General features: G+C 34.3%; 1 protein-coding gene across 3 annotated transcripts in view; it reads right to left on the bottom strand.

Moving 5' to 3' along the window:
- SNX13 (sorting nexin 13) overlaps positions 1–21,024 on the bottom strand; it is a 106,704-nt gene that overhangs the window by 45,821 nt on the left and 39,859 nt on the right. For all 3 annotated transcript variants that reach the window (XM_019650625.1, XM_019650626.1, XM_019650627.1), the window contains 6 exons: positions 13,540–13,661; positions 13,346–13,447; positions 11,985–12,073; positions 7,771–7,854; positions 3,810–3,948; positions 3,343–3,431 (listed from right to left, as the gene is read on the bottom strand). In XM_019650625.1, coding sequence (XP_019506170.1) covers positions 3,343–3,431; positions 3,810–3,948; positions 7,771–7,854; positions 11,985–12,073; positions 13,346–13,447; positions 13,540–13,661 — 625 coding nt within the window. The remainder of the gene's footprint in view (positions 1–3,342; positions 3,432–3,809; positions 3,949–7,770; positions 7,855–11,984; positions 12,074–13,345; positions 13,448–13,539; positions 13,662–21,024) is intronic.

Raw genomic sequence — 21,024 nt, 5'->3', positions numbered from 1 at the left:
GGCGACTGATCTGCCTCGCCCAGGAAGAGCGCAATGATGGTGCCAACTTGGGCCAGTGAAGCAAAGTCCTCCACAACTAGATTGAAGAATAAAACGACTGCAACTTGTCTGTTCCCCTGCCTCCAATCCTCCAGTGCTGTTCCAATTCCCCAATAAAAATCTTTAAAAAAAGAAAAAAGGTTCATAATCTAGAGAATCTATCTACATGTCAAGCATACACATTACTTCATTTAGTGCCCATAGCAATCCTATTAAATGATATCACCAATGCCACTGAACAGGTAAGAAAGCTGAAGATCAGAGAGGTTGCCTATCATCACAAAGCTGTTAAGAATGAGTCAGTGTTTTCAAAGCCCGCTGTCCTTTTCTCTAAAACCCATGATGTTTCTGTGAACTATTTTCACCAGCCTCTGCGTACATATTCCCAAATCCATATCACACAGCCTTCTATTTAGAAAAGACAGACAGGTAGATTCTCTGAAAGTGAGAAAGGCTGCCTTATTCTAACTTTATTAGAATACTAAATTAGGCATAGGTGATGAATAAACGAGAAGGAAGGTAATCTGAAGAAAGGAGTTAATATCTTTTTCTGTAATCAGGACCTCCCTTTATATAAGTGCTGAATAGTAAGTGACTTCAAATGCCTGACATAAAGTCACCCAGGGCCAGCATATGATTTCTCTTGCTGGGCAGCAGCTCCACAGACAACGGGATGGGGAAGAAGATTCACTGTGACTTTATTTGTAATAAAAAGGACAGAGCATCCTCTACGATTTCAAGAGGAGTAGCATGGTTAAAAAAACGACTTCGGTGGGGATTCTGAAGTTTCTTCCAAAGGAAAATGTATGACCTGTGCTATTAAAGAGGTAAAGCTTGATATTTAAAATAGAACTGACAGGCTTCCAAACAAGGTATTTAAATTTTAAAAGGATTCAATATCATAAAGTGTCTGGGCGAATGGACTTTAAATAACGATGCTGAAGGATCACTAACTCTAAGATCTAGATAATATGACTAGTTAAAGAAACAATAAGCACTAGTGAAATCATATCACATTATCCTATTTTGAATTTGCACAGATACATAAACTAATTTTAAAATACAGTTAACTGAAACAAAGACAGACATACAAATGCACACACATGTATACGACAAAAGTGGGCCTCAAGTAATGTGAGTAATAATACAGCAAACTAAACCTTTTTAAAAGTAAATCTTCCATTCCTTAAGGAATTTTAAATACATTGCAAAATTAAAAGACCAGAGGGTTGTAACTAAACTTCCAAAATAGAAAAAAACCAGGGCAAACAAGCGACTACACTAAAAACTAAAGGTAATAAAAAATGTTTTTCTCTGTTTTACAGCCCTATATCTCTGCTCTCCTTTATATTGTAGTAAAACTCCTCCAAACAGCTAAGTATAATCACTGTTTCTAACTCATCTTTTCCCATTTTCTACTGGACTGACTCCAATGGGGGTTTCTCTCCACTATTCCACCAAAATGCTATCATCAGATCACCAATAATCCCCTTGGTGGTAAACGCAATGGTCAATTGTAAGTTTCATTTTACTCAACTTATTAGTAGCCTCTGACATAGGTGATCTCTCACTTGTTCTGTAAACACTCTGTACACTTGATTCTAGGGTATCACACTCCCAGGTTTTCCTTCAATCTCACCAGCCACTTAGTCTGTATCTTTGGGCAGATCTTCTACTTTGTCTTAATCTCCAGTAACTGAAGCCTTCAGGGTTGAGTCCTTGCTATCTTCTTAATTACAGTCACTCTTCTAGGTAATCTCTGCCAGTCTCTTAGCTTTAAATAAACATCTGATAATCCTGAGGATTCTCCAAGTTTATTTCCATCACTAAACTTTCCCTTGAACTTGAGTTTATCAATTAGCATGTCTACCTGAATGTCAAACAGGGATCCCAAACTAAAACATCCAAAATTAGATTCTCTCTTCCAAACCTCCTCCCCTCAGATTTATCCATTTTAGTAAAAAAAACAAACATTATTCATGCAGTTGCTCAGGCCAAAAAACCTACAAATCATCCCTGAGTCCTTTTTTAGTTTTTCACCCCGTATTTAATCCATTAGCAAATCCTGTCAGCACTATATCCAGTCTCTTAACTACTACTCTCTACAGTCATTTCTTACTGGACTAAACCAATAGTCTCCTAAATGAGCACTTACTTTCCATTCTTGTTCCCACCACTCCACCACAATTTATTCATCATCACAAAAGGCCAGAGTAATCATTTTAACTCATAAGTCAGATCACATCACTCACCAGGGCAAATCTCCAATGGATTCCCCTCACCATTAGAATTTTAAGAAAAATCTTGCTATAGCAGGCAAAACCATATATAATCTAACCCTCATGGTTTCTCTTCAATTGCATTCCTACTAACAATCCCTTTCAACTATTCCATACTAGCCACAATGACCGCCTCTAACTCACCAGCCACTTTCCTACCTCAGGACCTTTACATTTACTCTCACTTTGCCTGAAAGAGTCTATTTGAAAAAAAAAAAAAAAAATTCACAGGACTCCCTCATGTTTTGCAGGCCACTCTCTATGCTCAAACATTACCAAATCTCTCAGCACCTAGCTAAAACACTTTTAGACATTCTCTAACCCTCAACTTCGCTTCACTAATTTTTTTCACACTTTACTTTTTTTTTTACCTTATATATCAATTAACTTAATTGGCTTATTTTCTGACTCTGCAACTAAAACGTAAGCTCCAGGAAGACAGAGTTTTTGTTTATTAGGTCAATCTAAAATGGTATTCACTGTATAAAATTCAATAAATGTTGAATTTTGATTAAATAGTAAGTGAATAATGAATAAATAAATAAAATAAAATCTCTAATTACTTTAGCATTTTTCAGGCAGTGTTTTAATCTCTGTAGCTTTGTTTGACAAATACTTTTAATATACTGTATAGAGAAGTTTTTTCTAAAAGTTCTTTATTATAGAGCACTAACCTAGTGAATATCTTACTTTTTGTCATTTGCTAGACATTTTTAAATTTTATTTTTCTATTATATTTGACATACAGTATTATATTAGTTTTCGGTGTACAACATAGAGATTAGACATTTATATACCTTATAAAATGATCACACAGTAAGTCTAGTAACCATCTGTCCCATAGTTATTACAATATTATTATGTTCCCTGTGCTGTACATTACTTCTCCGTGACTTATTTTATAACTGGCAGTTTGTACTTCTTAATCCCCTTCACCTTTTTCTCCCATCCTCCACCCTGCTAGAAATTTTAAAGGATATAAAGTATTTATAACTAAACATTAACTCAAAAGTACTTTACTTACTTTGCCTGACTGCAACCGCTGTATTCTTGAGTCACATACTTTCTTTACAAATAATAAGCTATTTATTTGATTTTTGATAGTGTTGATATCTAAAAGCAAACAAATTAATTATGAGCTAGAAAGTGGTAATATTATCTGCATAATACTTTAAACATGCACTTACTGTAATTTAACATAAAGCCAATTCATACAGAATTACTTAATAAATGAAATAACCTGAAATTTTATAGTGAAATTATTTAATTAAAATTAAACCATGCCAATTATCTTTACTTTTAGAGATAATTGCAATAAAAATAGTCTTGCTTTCAGAAAATTACAATACCTTATTAGTACATGTTAACAGTAAGATTTAGATTTAGTAAAGGTAAAAACAACTGTTAGCATAAAATGATAGGCAAATTAGTTTTGTTTGAAAATATAGTAATGAATAAAGAAGTAAATCATTCTTATACTTAACTACTTACCATCACCAGCTGTATCTAGAGAACGAAGATACTGTAATTCTTCTGCTGCCTTATCTCTGACTGCTTCCAGCTCTCCAACACTGTCACTCAATTTAATAATGTTCATAAAGGCCTCATAGTTACAATTAGAATCACGTATCTGAAAAATAAAGTTGAAAAATTAGGTGTGGGGGGGACTCAATTATTAAGGGAAAACAGAATTTTGACTCCCTACTATGTGATAGGCACAACCAGCCATATCCCAGTGCTTGTAACGAAACAAAATTAAAATCTCTGCACTCACGGTACTTACATTCTCGTGGGTCACAAATTGTAAACAAAGTAAGTAAAATATATAGCAGGCTAGAAAGTACAGAAACGTGTTCAGGATGTTTGATGCAACAAGAAAGCCATGACAGCTGGAGCTATACCAAAGCAAGGCAGAGGAAGTTGAAGACGAGATCAGTGGTAATGGAGGGAAAACCTAGTAGGATATAGTAAATATTTTGGTTTTCACTCTGAGTGGAATTAAAAGTTATTGGAGGGTTTTAAACAGAGGAGTGGAGTTCTCTGACCTACATTTAACAAAACTGCTGTGATGATATGAATCACTGTTATTTTTGTCTTTTTCTCCAGCCCCATGCTGTTTAAGCATAGGAATAGAGTAGATGGTTAAGTTGGATTTAACCAGAGCGTGGTTTTACCAAGCAAATAAAATGAGAGAGAGAAAAAAAGGGTAGTTGAGGATGTCAATAAAACTTATGCCAAGCAGGGCCGGCCAAGTGGCGTGATGGTTAAGAACTGGCTTGGGATGCCAGAGGGCCCGGGTTCGGATCCCACATATGAGGGCCAGTGACACTGCCCTCCACAGCTAAGATGCTGAACAACAGCTCAACCTGGAGCTGGGCTGCCATGAGTCGCCGGCGACGGCGTGGGCTGCAGCCCCTGTGGCAGTGGGTTGCCATGGGCTACCGTGTGCAGCCAGCAGCCAGCGTGAGCGGCCAGCAGCTGCAGTGAGCGGCCATCCAGAAGCCAGCGACTGGTCTGCCTCGCCCGGGAAGAGTGCAATGATGGTGCCAACTTGGGCCAGTGAAGCAACATCCTCCACAACTAGACTGAAGAACAAAAAGGACAGCAACTTGTCTGTTCCCCTTCCCCCAATTCCCCAGCGCTGTTCCCATCCCCCCAATTCCCCAATAAAAATCTTAAAAAAACAAAACAAAACAAAAAACTTATGCCAAGCAATGCAGTAAGGGAAGCAATGAAAAGGTAGCAGATTTGGGGTATTCCATCCTCAACAAGGAGGCAAAGAACTGGGGATTGAAATATGCACTATGAAATAAACTGGCCAATGAGCGCATGAAAAGATGCTTAATATCAGTGCTCATCAGGGGTTTGCAAGTTACCCACAACAAAACAACACCAAATGGTATTCAGAATATGGAGAAGAATGAACTCTCAAACAGTGCTAGTGGGAATGCAAACTTGTAACACAACTTTGGAAGACCATTTGGCAGTTTCTTTCACTTTACATAAATTTTACCTCAAAAATAAAAGAAAAAGAAGTTGGTCATTAAAGACTTGATTTTTTTAAGAATACATTAAGAAACAAGTAAGTTGCTGTTCATTTACCTGCTCTAGTTGGAGATAACAATATGAACAATGTTAGGTAATCTATTCTATAGTCAGAGACAGGACTTAACATGAATTTAAGAAAAAAAGAAGAAATACAATGTATGTTTAGAAACCAATAATGCAAATCTATTCAAATTAATTTTAGAAATGACTTAAAAACTTAAAACTTTTATTGGGTAACACTAAGACTTTATATAGAGAAAATATATGTTACTACTATACTGCTCTAAATTTTTCCTTTCAAATAGAAATGAACTAAACAGTTAGCATCATTAATACGATAATTTAACTGAGTGAAAGAATAACAACAGAGCTCATTTTAAGCTTTATAATACCTATGCATAAAGAGTTTTCCACACAAATAATGTAAAAAGTGTATAAATCAGACTACAAAGTAGGCTAAAACTCCTTTATTGACTAATTTTTCTCTTTTAAATTTATTTTCTGATATTTCATTGCAAAGTAAAATAGTGAGCAATTCCTGTTCATTAAATAAAAAGACCCAAGCACCATACACAATAGCATTACTAGCCCAACTATGGAGAGAAAAAGTAAAATTTGGTGGTTTAAATTCTTTTTTAGAGTATTTGTTAAGTTCCCCCAAAATACTGTCACCTTGTAACTAATTATACTGTTAACACAAACTAAGCAGAAAAAGAAAGAAAACTAAAGAAAGATATCAACAGAAACAATCCCTAATCCCACAGAGAGACACCTGTAACATTCTAGTGATCATGCATCCATTTCTGTACCACAGGTAAGATTTTTAGAATATTGTATCCTGATTACTTAAGGTTAGTATACAATATCCATTTTTTTGTTACAAAAAAATTTTAACACCATTTTGTTACTTTATAACTATTTTAAAATTTTACCTGTTTTCTTGTTTCTTAAAAAATTACATTTTATTACATAACCCATATTCCTTGTAAATAAAATTAAACATATAAACAAGAGAAAAATTAAAACTTTCATAATCCCATCTCTCTATTACCATGTCAGTATATAGCCTATCAAAATTATAGTCACCCATAAATATATAATTATCTATATATTTATTTTTAAAAGGATTATATACCTACACACATCATTTTTAGTTATCCTTTTCACATAAAAATATAAACATCTTTATATATTCATAAAGATATACTACCACCACTTTTTTTAATGGCTGCATAGTATACTACGGTATCCGTATGCCATAATTTATTAAACTAATCCTCTATGTGGGACACTTAAATTGTTTTCAATTTTTTAGTATTATAAGCAATGTTTTCACGAGGGGCCTTAAATATTGTTACACACTTGCTGATTATAACTTTAGAAAAAATTTCAGGAGAATTCCTAACCAAAAGATACGCATTTTAAAATTTTTTAGTTATGCAAATATGTACACGTTTAAAGCTCTTAGTAGAGCCTAGTAAGACTATAAAAGTTGACAAAAGAAAAGAATTAAGTTCTGTGACCTCCATGAAAGGGTGTAGGAATACAAAGTTAAAAAGATGACTTCTGCCTGGAAGTCACCCACCAACTGGTGGGAAGAAACAAATACTGCAGCAACAACAATAAAACAATGTCAAGTTTGATAACAGTTATGGGAAAACAACAAACAATCAAGTGGTTCCTTCCTGGGAAAGCTAGACTGAGTTAATAGAAGACAACTATGGAGAAGAAACTGCAGATTCAAGAAAGTGAATCAAAGCATATCAAAACATTCCCAGCAACAGCCCATTTACAAGTCTTCCATGACCATGAATTTATTAAGGAAAAGCATATACAATCAGAAAACATGTAACAAAAAAAAGAAAAAAATTAGAGCTAGTAAACTTAGTAAGCACTAACACTTTGATATGTCTGACAGATGAGAAAGCTAAGTCATCTGCTTATAAACACACTAAGCAACTTATGGAAACAGATCTAGAGCACAGATCTTCTCATTTTCAGTCTAGTGTTCTCTTCTCCATGTTCTCCTCCATAGTGTAAAATGTAAAGTACATACATATTACTTAAGTAGTTCAGATCACAAGTTATATTCAAAACCAAATAGCAGATTTAAAAAATGTTCATCATCTATATACACAAGCAGTAAAAATATCCTTTTTAAATTTAAATAAATAGTAACAGCACCAAAATTGTAAAGATTACCTTATCAACACATTTCTTAAAGAGAGTTTGGCTAGCACATTCAACATATTAGCAAATAAGAACATTGGAAATATAAAGATTCTCTTTAGATATATTTTTATGCAATTTAATAAATTCTTGCTTAATCATCCTGATCTCCAAATCATATTTCTACCTTTTAAAAAATTGTTTTAAAAACAGTTATAATTTAGAAAGTACATACCATCCATATGATATATTGATTAATATAATCAGGATCACTGAGTTGATTTATTAATGGAAGAAGAATTCCTCGTGCAATGATTTCCTGGACAAAATTTACAAAAACAAAAACAATTTTAATCTAATATACATCTCAAATCAATAGCATAATGTAAATTTCTTAACACAATGCTGTTACTTAAGCACAATACACATAAAAGTAAAACTTGATAACCAACATAAGCTTATAAACAGATGAGCTAGTATACCCAGCAGTTAAAATAAATTGAGATGAAGCTACTTGTATCAACTTGGATACATCTCCACAATGGCAACTAGAGTTGAGTGGAGAAAAGCAAAAATATACCTCTAGTATGTTAGCACTTATGTCAATTTTTAAAAGGCAAAACATGGAAGTATCTGTGTTTATGGATTCCTGTATCCCTATTACAAGTATAAAAACAAAGAAGAAAAGGAAAAGATACACAGCAAGTTTAGAACAGTGGTTACCTTCAATGGAGGAACAGAGCAACTATAGTAAAATATTAACATTGGTTAAATCTAGGTAGTTGGTACGTAAATGTCTATTGTATTATTCTCTATATTTATCTGCGTTTGAAGTTTTTCCTAATAGAAAATAATGAAAATAAAATAAATGTTAATACAATTATTCACCATTTTCTAGAATGCACCTGAATTCGAGAATTCTAGAATGGGAATTCTTTCCAGCTATTTATGCTCCTACCTTTTAAAATTCTTCTGTTCCTTCAAGGACTGACTACAGAGTCAATTCCGCAATTATATAAACCCTGACCATTGCAGCTGAATACTTTACTTATATGTTTAAAATACACTTATGCCATTTATCGCTTACTATGTAACTGTGTATCTTTTACTTCTCTAATACACTACAACTCTCTAGGAATCTTTTGTATATAAATGAGACTACTCAGTTCTACTGATTTATCTTCAAAAAAATTTCCCCATTATCTTCTCAAGGCCATTGTCTTAAATATGGTAGGCATTTGATAAATATGACATGAATGGAAATAAAGCAACTAAGTATTTATTTGGTTCTATTAATATATTTTCACCTGTTATTAATCTTTACTCTTTTATGCCTGTGATATCTAAATTTATGAAATGTCATTTCTTAATACTGGAGAATCTAACTACAGACTTAATAGGACGTTTTACTTTTCTAAGTATAGGACTGATTTATTCCTTTTTCCAGATCTCTAATTTATCTGGACTATTTTGTGGTGTAAGTTCATAGAAGGTCGCCTTGATTTTCCTTTAGAGAAATACTTTATATAAATTCTACTTTTGTAAGCTGTACAAGCGTCTGGCAACTAATAGCCCGTGAAGAATTAATATTTCCAAAACGCACTAATCAAGGCTCCAGTAACTTTCTGAAGCGTCTTCTGAAACATCTTACAGTCTCCAATTAGAAGGAATTGCTTATTCTTTTAAGGTTAGCTCTAGTCTCTAACTTCTTTAAAATTATATTTAGTAATTATGTAATTCCTTCCTTTAAATTATGTCTCTGGCTCCATATGCTCAAATTTTAAAATGTACTTTGTAAGAAGAAAATTCACAAACAAAAAACTGGTTTTTTTTGTTTTTTTTTCAAAATGATAAAAACATATGTGAGGAAGAATTTTAAATGAATTGAATGCTTCTTATTAGTTAATGGAATTAGTGGCTCTGTCTTAGAAAGCTACTTTGATTTCCTAATTTGCCTCAGAAAGGGTTTGGTTAGTCAAGATATAATCATGAATCAACAATTCCTGTAGAGGTTCTGTGCACAAAGGATCCATACAAAGGAAAGAAGAAGTTTCTAATCCGTTATTTAATCTGAACACAAACCTGGATTTAATTAGCAACAAAACTGATCAAGACCTTTCAAGTGAAAAGAAAAAAAAAATAATAACTTGCTGAATACAGTGCTCTACAATTATACTCACTCAATTAGGTTCTACCAAAAAAAAATTGAAATATTTGTCTAAAAGAACAATCTATAGCAAAACATAATTACTCCTTAAACAATCCTACTGATTTTAAACTATAACCTCATGTAACAAGGCAGATCTTCCTTCATGGATCCTAAGAGTCAGCTAAATCTTCAGGAAGCTACAGTCATGTGCACACCATGGCCAGAAAGGGGGGCAAATGGGTTTCCTCTGACACTGAAACTGATTTTCTGACTGGGCATCTGCTATGTGCCAGCTGTGATAACCAGCAAGAGCATAAAATAATGAGAAATACAGATCTATGGCCCCTGTTCTTACGGAACTTACAGTTTTATTGGGGGAAAAAGGCATCAAGTAAATAATAAATAAACACAACAACCAGATCAACATTTTAAAATATGGTAAATGCTATGAAGGAAAACTGGGTACTTACCTATAGTAATAGGGAATTCTGCCAGGGTTTTAGATTGGGTGGTCAGAGGAGGCATTTCTGAGCGAGTGAGATATGAGGGATGAGTACAATTTAGCCGAGAATAGGAGAACCATTCCGAGCAGGGGAAAAGGAGTGTGAGACAGCCCCACAGTAGCGAGAAAATGGCACTTCTAGAGAAGAAAGCATGTGGCTGGAATAAAGTGACTGCACAGCATGAGGCTGGAGAGGTAAACAAAACCCCATCACACAGTGCCTTGCTAGAGTCTGAAAGGACGTGAAACCTGAAAATTCTGCTGGATGGTTATACCATTTGCTGGGATGGAGAAAAGATTTAAAAGGCAGACAGGATATGGAAGCAAGAATAAGATTTCCATTTTGGACATATAAAGTTTAAAGGGCTGTGAGTCAATCAAATGGTGATTGCAGGGAGCAGCGGGTCAGAGTAGTCTGGACTCAGAAGGAAACTCTGGACTAAAGATAGAAATTTCGAAGACGTTAGCATTTGGATGGTGTTTAAAGCCTAAGTGATGGATGAGCAAGAAGGCCCAGGCCTGAAGAACTTGGGTATTAAAAAGTTAAGTAGCAATTAAAGCATATAAAGGTGGCCAAAATGGAGTTCAAATGAGGAGAAACATCAGAAAAGAGCAATGACATGAAACCCAAGAAAAGACCGAGTTTCAAGAAGAGGCGGCCAGCCCTGCAAAGTGCAGCTGAGACACTGCCAAATAGTGTCTGTCTGGTGTTCCAGGTCACAAAGATTTGGATGCCAAATAGATACTCAGTACGAACAAATGAGGGCTATAACTGATTAGCAACATCCTCCTACAGCGCAGACGTCAATTTAGTGATAGACATGACAGGTATTTACCACCCTGGATAACGACTAGCTCAAATAATTGGTCTTAAAAACATATAATCTATCAGGCTCTTCCCATCAAAACCAAGCATTTTCCGCTCACTTCACAGCATCATTATCCTACTTGAGAAGTGCACTGAACTCCTGTTATGTAGGTATCAGGAAACTGTGTGGTGCTGCTTAAATAATAACATGCAAGCATAAAAGCATATCTCAGAAATCGGACCTGTTTTGCAGGATGATAGACTAAAGAGATCACAAGTTTTTATTTTTAGAAAATCTGGATACTTTTATTTCACCCATTCAACCAGGATAAGGGCTTATGTAGCTAGAATTTCTCAATCATAAGTAGCAGTCAAAGGTAAAATGTTATTCCTTTACATTTGTACACAGAATTTTACTCCAAAGGTTTATAGTCAGGGAATTAAAAGTCCAAGATCACTCTTCTCATCTAACTTATGTTTTTCCAATTACAAGTAGCAAAATCTTAGCTATCCAGGTTTGTTTTGTTTTTTTAGGTCTATTCGGAAGTATTATTTTAATGAGCCTAATTTGGGTAAATTAATAGGTAATGCTATATTCATGAACATTTAAAACATATCCTTGTTATAACCAAAAATCCAAGTACCTAACTCTAAGGCAGGCCATTCTCAAAGTGCTGTCCTGGGACCTCTGGAGAATAGAGGGAGACGAGCACACAGTAATATTTCCAAAACTGTTACTGATATGATATCAATCAACTAACGGAATGTGTGCTTATATACTCTGTGTTTCCCAATTTCTTAAAAACTTTCTATAAAAGTTTTAATTTATAATATGGTAAATACTGATAGATAAAACCAACATTTAAAAAAGGTCTTTGGGGTCCTTAATAATTTTTAAAAGAGTGTAACAGGGTCCTGGGACCAAAACTTTTGAGAAATACTCCTCTAAGTTTCTTTACAGCCATTTATTTGGTACAAGTTTAAGCTTACCCTGACAAAGTATCGCATGATCCTGTTCTGGAAATCTCCAGGAGGTAGCAATAAATATAATAAGACCTCACACAAATCCCTTAGGAATCCTAGAAATAAAAAAGGTAGCTATAACAACATTAGAAAATATGAAATCTCCACCTACTCTATCTATAAAACACATAAATAAAGGTAGAAATAAGCAGTTTCCTGATTATACTGGCTTATTATTTTACTAATTCATTAGTATATTACCAATATTCATTAAAAATTCCTTCATTATTCTCCAGAGTAACTAACTACTCATTAATCAAACTAGTATTTTTGTTATTCTGTTCAGTTTTACCATGCTTTTTGAATCACTGAGAAATTTCAATTACAAAAGTGCCCACAAAACAACTTTTGTTGTGCCATCTATTCTGCACTTCTACCAGAATAATTATCTTTGCATACTTAAAAGTTATTTGCACATTTAAAAATACACCTGTAATTCTTCTTTCAAGAAAGAACCTCCACTGTCTTGGCAGGTGATAAGGAAAAAAGAGAGTACGTTCTTCTATTTTACTGCTTTATGAGGGCTCGATTTACATAAAAGTGTTGCACAACATTATATTTATTTCTTACATTTAGCTATTATTTCATATCAGTGCTAATAAATGCCAATTTAAAACTGAACTGGACAATAAATATAAAAAGGAGAAAAGAAGAAAAGGAAAAAAGAGAAAAGGAAAGGCATAAAAAAAATAAAGTTAAGCATATTTTAAAAATCAAAGAAGCAATTCCCACAACTAGAAATGCTTTTCTGTAGTTGTACATATGCTGACACTTCACAGGAATATAATTATATAGCTGGTCCTGTTAATCAAAAAATGTGTCAAGTTGGAAAGATTCTTAGTCATCACAAAACTAGGAAAAGACTTATCTGGTCTAACTTCCCACAAAGAAGGCAAGTTCATTCAACTCTATAAATTTTATTTGAAATCATTATAATCAAGCCCATAGAAAATGTTTTAGGGTAACATTTATTCTTGAAGTAGAAATAGTAAGTTCAAGGGGAAGATAAATTATTATAGATCAAAAAAGTCAGTTTAAAATTATAAAATGTTTCTACTTATTATATTTTTTAAAAAGAGGTAATCTTTAATTGCCATCTTTAAAATTTAAAGATGACCTTTAAAACAGGAAAAAAAAATTGGAAACAACTTTTAAGAATTAAAAAGTAAAATAAAATGAGTAGTAACTGTCTTCACTAAGCTACCTTTTCTGTAAGGACAATTTCACCCTTAGATTTTACCCTTATATTTGTTCACTGGTTCTGCTAACTTGTCTCTAACCAATATGAACAGTCACCATTTTGAAAAGAGTTAAGTTGAAAACAAAACCTTCTTCATCTTTGGGAGAAGTGCAAACTAGATCACGGCAAACGTCCTTCTCCATTTCAACTTCAACCTCAAAGAAGGTATCTACAAGATCTTCTGCTGTACCTAGACAAAGAACAAAGCAATTCAAGATATAATGAATGGTAAAGAAAAACGGATTTTAAAATCCTAATTTTCAAATGGAATAAAGATATTACCTGGTACTTGATCATCTTTCTCTGTTACCTTCTGTTGAGCCTTTCTGAATACTCGTAGGTGTGTGCCAAAATCATCTACAATACGTGTAGTAAAATAAGGTTGCCAGTCTATTTCTTTTGACCTTAAAAAAAACCACATTACATGAAAACATTATGTAAATGCTTTATAAACAAAAAATATAAACTCATTTTAATTACTGAAAGACAACATGATTAACAGACTGAATTTATTTATACTGAGGTTTGTTCATTTAATTATTATTACATCTTAGCATTCACTCCCTTTCACAAGACTCAAGGTGTAGCAAATCTTTCTAAGTCTTCAAGCAATATCACTTGAAGTATTTAACGTGTCAAAGCTTAAAGGTAGGGTTGGTCTAGTGGCTCAGCTGGTTAAGAGCCCGAGCTCTGAGCAACAGGGTTACCGGTTCGATTCCCACACGGGCCAGTGAGCTGCGCCCCAGCTAAGCTGCCAACAGATGGCAGGATGGCTCAGCTGGTGAGAGCATGTGCTCCTAACAACAAGGTTGCCGGTTCGATTCCCACATGGGATGGTGGGCTATGCCCACCCGCAACTAAAATTGAACACAGCATCTTGAGCTGAACTGCCCTGAGCTGCCAATAGGTGGCTGGATGGCGACTGGACTTGGAGCTCAGCTAGCTGCGCCCTCTATAACTAAGATTGTAGAACAATAACTTGGCTGTTCCCCCTCCCTAATTACCCAATACTGTTCCCCTTCCCCAATTCCCCAATTAAAAAAAAAACCAAAAAAAAAACTTAAAGGTAATATCTAAGTGCTTAAAATAAATAGAAAAAAATAATTTTTTCCAGTTAAATCTGAAATGAGTCTAACAACAGGTATATCGTGCAATTTTTCTACCAGACACAAGAGTACATTAGGAATTCAGAACGTTTTCGCTTGCTTTTAGAAGAGAGTTTCAGACATTTCTTGGTCCCTACTCAACCATTTCTGAATTCTCCACATTCTTCTTTTTAGTTATACAGGTCAAGTTCTGAACTAAATACTTTTGGTATGAATCGGACTGGTTTCTGTTTGCATATACTAGCACTTAAAAGCGTGGCCATTTCAAATAACACAGAAATGATTTAAAGAATGTGGCCACACTTAGCCATGAAAAAGGTGATTACTGCTTCTATTAAGTTATCTAGTACTCTATCTCAAAACCAACAGACTTCAAGAAACAGTACACCAGTGAAACAGATAACAAATACAACAGATAAGCCAAAAACAGTTTATATCTCTCCATGGATTAAGCGATATTTAAAAAAAAACAAAAAACATTTTTAATGATTTTCCCTTAAATTAGCACTAAAATTAATTCTCGCTTTTAGGGACATACTAAGTAGATAGAAGACAAAGAGTCTATTCATGGCAAAGAGTCTCTCATTCTGGGCAATGAGAGAGCCAGAAAGAGGTACACCATAATTCATTATGCTAATTACCCACACACACATAAAGAAGCTAGAGAAGAAACTGACTCGATTACTGTCACTTTTTGAGAGAAAGCTTTTAAAGGTGGTGATAGCACTGAAAAATGTAACAGATGGCTGTTTTCAAATAAAAACGTAAGTTATTAATACTCATCTAAGTTTTTAAATACACACTTACAATTTTGTTACATACATGGAAAGGAAGAGTAAATTTTAAGTACATGAACACAAAAACAAATTAACATGAAAAAGTAATCTGAGCTCAGGGATCAGAGGAGAGGTTAACATTATTTAAAATATAAGAGCCATGTAGTATATAGAAGCATACACTAAACTTGGTAACAATATTCAGTCTCAACATCAAAACTAAAATAAAAACTTTAACCTAACAGTTGCTAGAGTCTCTTTTTTTCTTATTTAAAAATAAGTCACAAACTGTATAAGCATCTTTCAAAACGTTTAACATAAATATCTGTATAAAATCATATATACTTGAAAATTTTATAAAGATAGAATTTGGTACAGGCCATTACCTTATTAATCCATAAAAGGTTCCTTCTAACAAATTGAGAAGCAGAATATATAATCTTTCAAGTTACATCTGCTCTGTTTCATGGTACAATGCCATACATATAATTTATTGACATGTTTGAATAAAACTTACTAATTTTAAAAGGCATTTTAAATCCATTTCAATTCACTAGAGGATGCAATGACATTTTAAATGAGTGAAAATTAAACATGCAAATCAATACATAAAAATTATTTTATATTTTAAATACAGATTCCTACTTTCAATATATAAATACGTTGAGGGTGGGGAAAACAGAGTACACAGTATTCTATATCTGTATCCAAGGTCAGTATTTTCCCTCTGCTTGACTCATTTCCACTGAATACATGCAAAACCTAATGTAAATTTCAATTCCAAGGAACTTTTCTAGGTTAGGGAGAACAATAGTAAGACATTGTTTCCCATTTATAAATTACGGAAAAAACGTACTATCAATTGCTATTTATAGTTGTGTTAAAACCATTTGAAAATATTTTGGTGAAAGTGAAGTATGGTGTATGATAAATATGTAATAAATGAAATGTGAATATAAATCAGTTTAAAAAGCATTCAATTTATATAACAGGCACACTTCCTTCTATTGATCCACATGTAGCTTTCTATTAGAGCTCTTAATATCAATTATTCTTAAATTATGCCTACATGCAAGGCTCTTTTTCATGTTTAAAAATATTCCTTACACATGATTCCTATTCTAATGAAAACACCTTGATTATTACATAATGAATCCCATTAGCTACACTTTCATTTTATTATTACTTATACGCTTTCATGTCTTGAATTTAAAAATAAGAGAGCACATTTCCTATATGACCAAGAGAGTAAGTGATGATTTGCCCCTATCCTGCAAATGGAAACTTTATAGATCCCTGGAGCTTACGTATCTCGACTGAATGGCTGGAAGAATTACGAAGGTTAATCAGGAACGCAAACGAGCAATGAAGCTGCTGCATGCCTCCATCTGCACCTCCGCCACCAGCACCCTGTCCCTCCTTTCACTTGGTCTCCCACATCCACTCCTGTCTCCCCTCCACTCTGTCTACCCCAGAGCACCCCGAGTAATGACAGTACAAAATAAAAGCTTTAAAAACCAAGCCCTTCTCTAACTCTCCCTTGATCTTAGGCCTAAGCACCAATACTTTCTTGAAAATCTTGCATACCCAGGACGCTGCTTACTTCCTCTTGTCTCTCCCACCCTCTTCCTTCCCTTCTGATCTGCAGACTCACAAGCTTTCTTTCCACTTCTCAGACTCAACAACGCCACTTTTTATCTCAGTGCCTCTGGACAGGCTAGTTCCTCTGTGAAGTTGGCTCGCCCTTGCCCGCATGCCATAAATTTCCTTTCTCTCCTCAACATTCACTTGACAATTCCCACTTACCCCTTTAGAGTTCATCTAAAGTGTCAATTCCACACGGTAGCCTTCGTTCACCCTCTCCCTCTGCCTTATTTCTTCAGACTAGGTCTGGATCTCCGGTTATATATTCTCATAGCACCAAATTTTTCACTTTTTATAGCACTTACAACCTGCAGTTAAATAACTCAAATGCTAGAAATAAATTCAATTGCTGAGATAAAAATCTCAGGAAGTCAGGGACTTTGTTTTATGCTGCTGTGTTCATTTTACTCACAGTGGCTAAATAATGTGTTGAACGTTGGAGGCACTCAATACACATTGATTTCTCTTTCAGGGCCAGAGCACTGTTCACAGGTGCTTGGAAAAGGCCACATGACCCTCACACAACAGTTCCTTCTTTACTCCTGAAAGTTCGAAATAGAACATAAACTGAGCTTTTTTGCCTTTCTAAACCCCAAAGCTACTTAATGCCAATGCCTAAAAAAGGCAATGAATGTCCCAAATATGTGGGCTAGGACTGAGATTACATAAATTGCTTCACTGGTTCTATCTATTCTAAGCAGTGAACAGCTTATCAGAAAAAAACACATCAAAATCAACTATTTCTGTAAAGAGCACTGGACTAGCATATATGCCCTTGATTCAAGTAAAAGATTCATCATGTCATTAGTTGTGCAATCCAGCAAGTCGCATCACTTCCTAGGGTTCATTTTCTCTAAGGATACTTACAGCTTTAAGAGTCTATGATCATATTAACTAAATGGATCCCAACACACACACACACACACACACACACACACACACACACACACACACGAAGTACCTAGAAAACTGATAAAGGGTAAGTACCTATAAATCAAAATATTTGATCAAAAGAGGGAATCACGAATATTTTATTTTAACTTAAAACTAAATCAAAATTTTTGATCAAAGGAGGGAATCATGAATATATTTAATTTTAACTTAAAAACATAAATCTTTCAACATAAGGTTAAGACCTTTTATTTGACTAAGGTTTTGCTCAGGGATATTAATGTGGCCTTCGTCTTGAATAGATCATTCCCACACTGTGGAAGTTATGGTTTCCAGTTTCCTTTAAAAGACATGACAACTAAAGACACATGTGAACAAATATAAATGAAGAGCTCTTTAAGACTTTCACCAATATTGCATAGTTTATACATCTACTTCAATTGTAACCTATTTAGCAACCAGCTTTGCGTACAATTCCAACGTGACTTAGGTTTCACAGGAACTACCCTGTCATGCTCATATTTTTTCAGTCTATGTAGAAGTAAATTAAATTGTATGATTATAATTAAAGTATAACTGGCATATATAGGTTCAGAAACAAATAACTTTTTTTTAACAAGTTTGATTATCTTTCTCCTCTAAATCATGTTTGTTAAACTCAATTAGCGATTTTATGGGGGCAGGGCCCAGGCATAAACAATTGACTTCTGATAAGCGTAAGGCTCAAAAGATGAGAACGGAAGTGGACAGACGTACCAGGGAGTGGTTTCTAGCCCACCTTAAATGCTAGGGGTATAAAGTCAGTATGTCTTACAGAGGGAATGGGGAGTACTAACTACAGTAAGTTAAATGAACTTCTACAGTAATACAGAATTGGTACCATTCCAAAAATAGCTTAAAATTTTGTCGACGATAACCACACACAGAAATAAGTACAGGTTAATTAAGTGATATGTTATAATTTAAATAAGATTAATTAAAGAGGCTACACTTAAAACAAATCTTGATGAGTGAGGAGTATTTAAATGGGGAAGGAAAGGACACAGGAACAAGCGAGAGGCGAATGAGCATGTGCTGTGCAGCGTCCTCAGGTGGACCTGCCTGACTAAAGAAGTGGGTGCCGTTTGGCAGTAAGGCAATCTTCACATTCTTGGCAGAATATTTTCCTATAATAGAGGTTACGTGCCTGATGCCACATTATTTTTTCACAGTAAGGACTAAGACCTTATTTAAAAACAGTTAAGAATGGCACAATATACTGTTTATTACACTGTGTATATGTGTGTATACACACACGCATATATATACTCATATACACATATACATAAAGGATTTTAAAATATATCTTAATAAGGGCAATATAATAACCAATCACATAAAATTAAAATATGTATTAACTTCCTATATAAGGTTCTTTATGTAGAAAAATCAGATTTCTTAAAAAATCATTGTGTTGTAAAATTCATGGTTTTTCAGGGTAGATTTTTACAAATATCTTTTAGGGGATTTTGAGAAGTTTTATTCCACTGGAAGGCTTTTTGATGAATTGACCCAGATACCTTGCTGAGAGAGAGTGGCCCCATCTGTGAAAGCAACACCTTCTTCCTTGAGCCACTGAATTAGACAGTAACTTCCCCCTCATAATTCACTATTAGAAAGGACATACTCTTTAAAATACATAAACCTTTACTTGTTTCCATCCCTCTAGAGTTCTTGAGAGACTACTTTGTTACAACGTCAAAAGATTCAACCTGAAATTGAATTTGAGCAAAACAAAGGCACAGAATTGTAAACTTGCTCCTAATTCCATTAAAACAATCCCCCTTGTCTCAATCTCAATTCACTCACAATTGCTACATGTTACATCTCTCTAGAGCACCTGTGTTTCCCTTTTAAAACTTACTTTCAGGATTTAGCTGTAAGTATTGAATATAATTTAAACTGATTTTTTTCACAACACTCCTAAACTTACATTAAATTTACTGTTATTCTCCACCATAATCCTCAAAAATATATGGAGAATTCCTATTGTACAGGAGCTAAATTAGCAACCATCAAGGAAAGCAGTCTCCTCACTTCATGGTTACAAATCTGTCTGCTCCCTTTCCTGGCTGCTGCTCTCTTGGCTGCGCGCCGAGGTTGCGCGCTGAGGTGTGAGAGCCCAACGTGCACAGCGCTTTCCTAACTCCACGTTGAGTGACTTCATGCTGATAGCTTAAAATGAACCATGGCAGGAGTATTTACACCTCATAAACATACAGTAGTAGACTTATAAAACTATAAATTTATTGTGTTTTCAGCATTCTGTAAATAGCTGTAATTTAAAGTCAACATTTTAAAGTTTCATTAATACAAGATTTTTAACCATTAAGAAAAGATTAGTCTAGTATGTCTTTTATATTTGAAATCAAGCATCCTTTCTGACCATGTAGAAATATAACAGAAGGTTTAAATAAACTTTATTATCATCCTACTCTAAGATCTCCTACTAGTACAACAATATACCAGAGGAGTATTTTAATCCCAAAGTGAACTAAATCTAATTAGCAACCCTATCCACGATAAAAAATAACTCCCCAAATGGTACTCAAAATGTAGGGTGTGATAGTATATGTGAGTGAGTGATTTGACGAGGAGGTATGATTGAAAACAAACAAATCAAAATTATTAGTAAACCATAGTACCAAGACCAGGGAATCTTAGCATGTCAGAACTGAAAGGTATCTGAAATTATTGCCATAAGCCCCTAAGTACAGTCAGAACTAATTTACTTATTCTCAATTATATGGTGAAATCAGGGCTTTTAAAAAAATATATATCAGGGTTCTTAATTTTCAATTCAGTGTTTTCTCTACTACAACTTAACATGAAACCTCCTGACTCGTAACAGTCATTTAAAAAAAAACACGGTGGAAGTGAAGAAAAATTTAGGCTTGCAGTTTTATATAACCATATTAAAGAAATGGTATTTTGTAAACTACAGCACCACATAAGAAGAAGTCCAGTTCTGTGTCCCAGTGCTTCAAAGCCGTCAAATATCAAGATGTTCTAAGGACTTGGGTCTCAGAATATAACGAACAGCCTAGATAGAGGAACATGTGTGAAGTATACTCACCTATCTTAGGGGCTGAGTATAAAGACATAGAACTGAAAGCTTTAATCAAACTACAGGAAAGAAAAAGGAAACTTGGGGCTAAGTGTACATCTTCTTAAGTACAATGCTAAACAAAGTATTAAAAAGTCAGTCATGCTATTAACTATTTAAATAAACAATATTTTTAGTAAGTTTTCTTGGTAAATGAAATACCTAGGCCCAACAGTAAAATATTACAGGAAAAAATTAACATGGA

Source organism: Hipposideros armiger, unplaced genomic scaffold (genome assembly GCF_001890085.2).
Source record: "Hipposideros armiger isolate ML-2016 unplaced genomic scaffold, ASM189008v1 scaffold_143, whole genome shotgun sequence".
NCBI classification, from domain to species: domain Eukaryota; kingdom Metazoa; phylum Chordata; class Mammalia; order Chiroptera; family Hipposideridae; genus Hipposideros; species Hipposideros armiger.
This window is presented reverse-complemented; position numbering and strand designations above follow the sequence as displayed.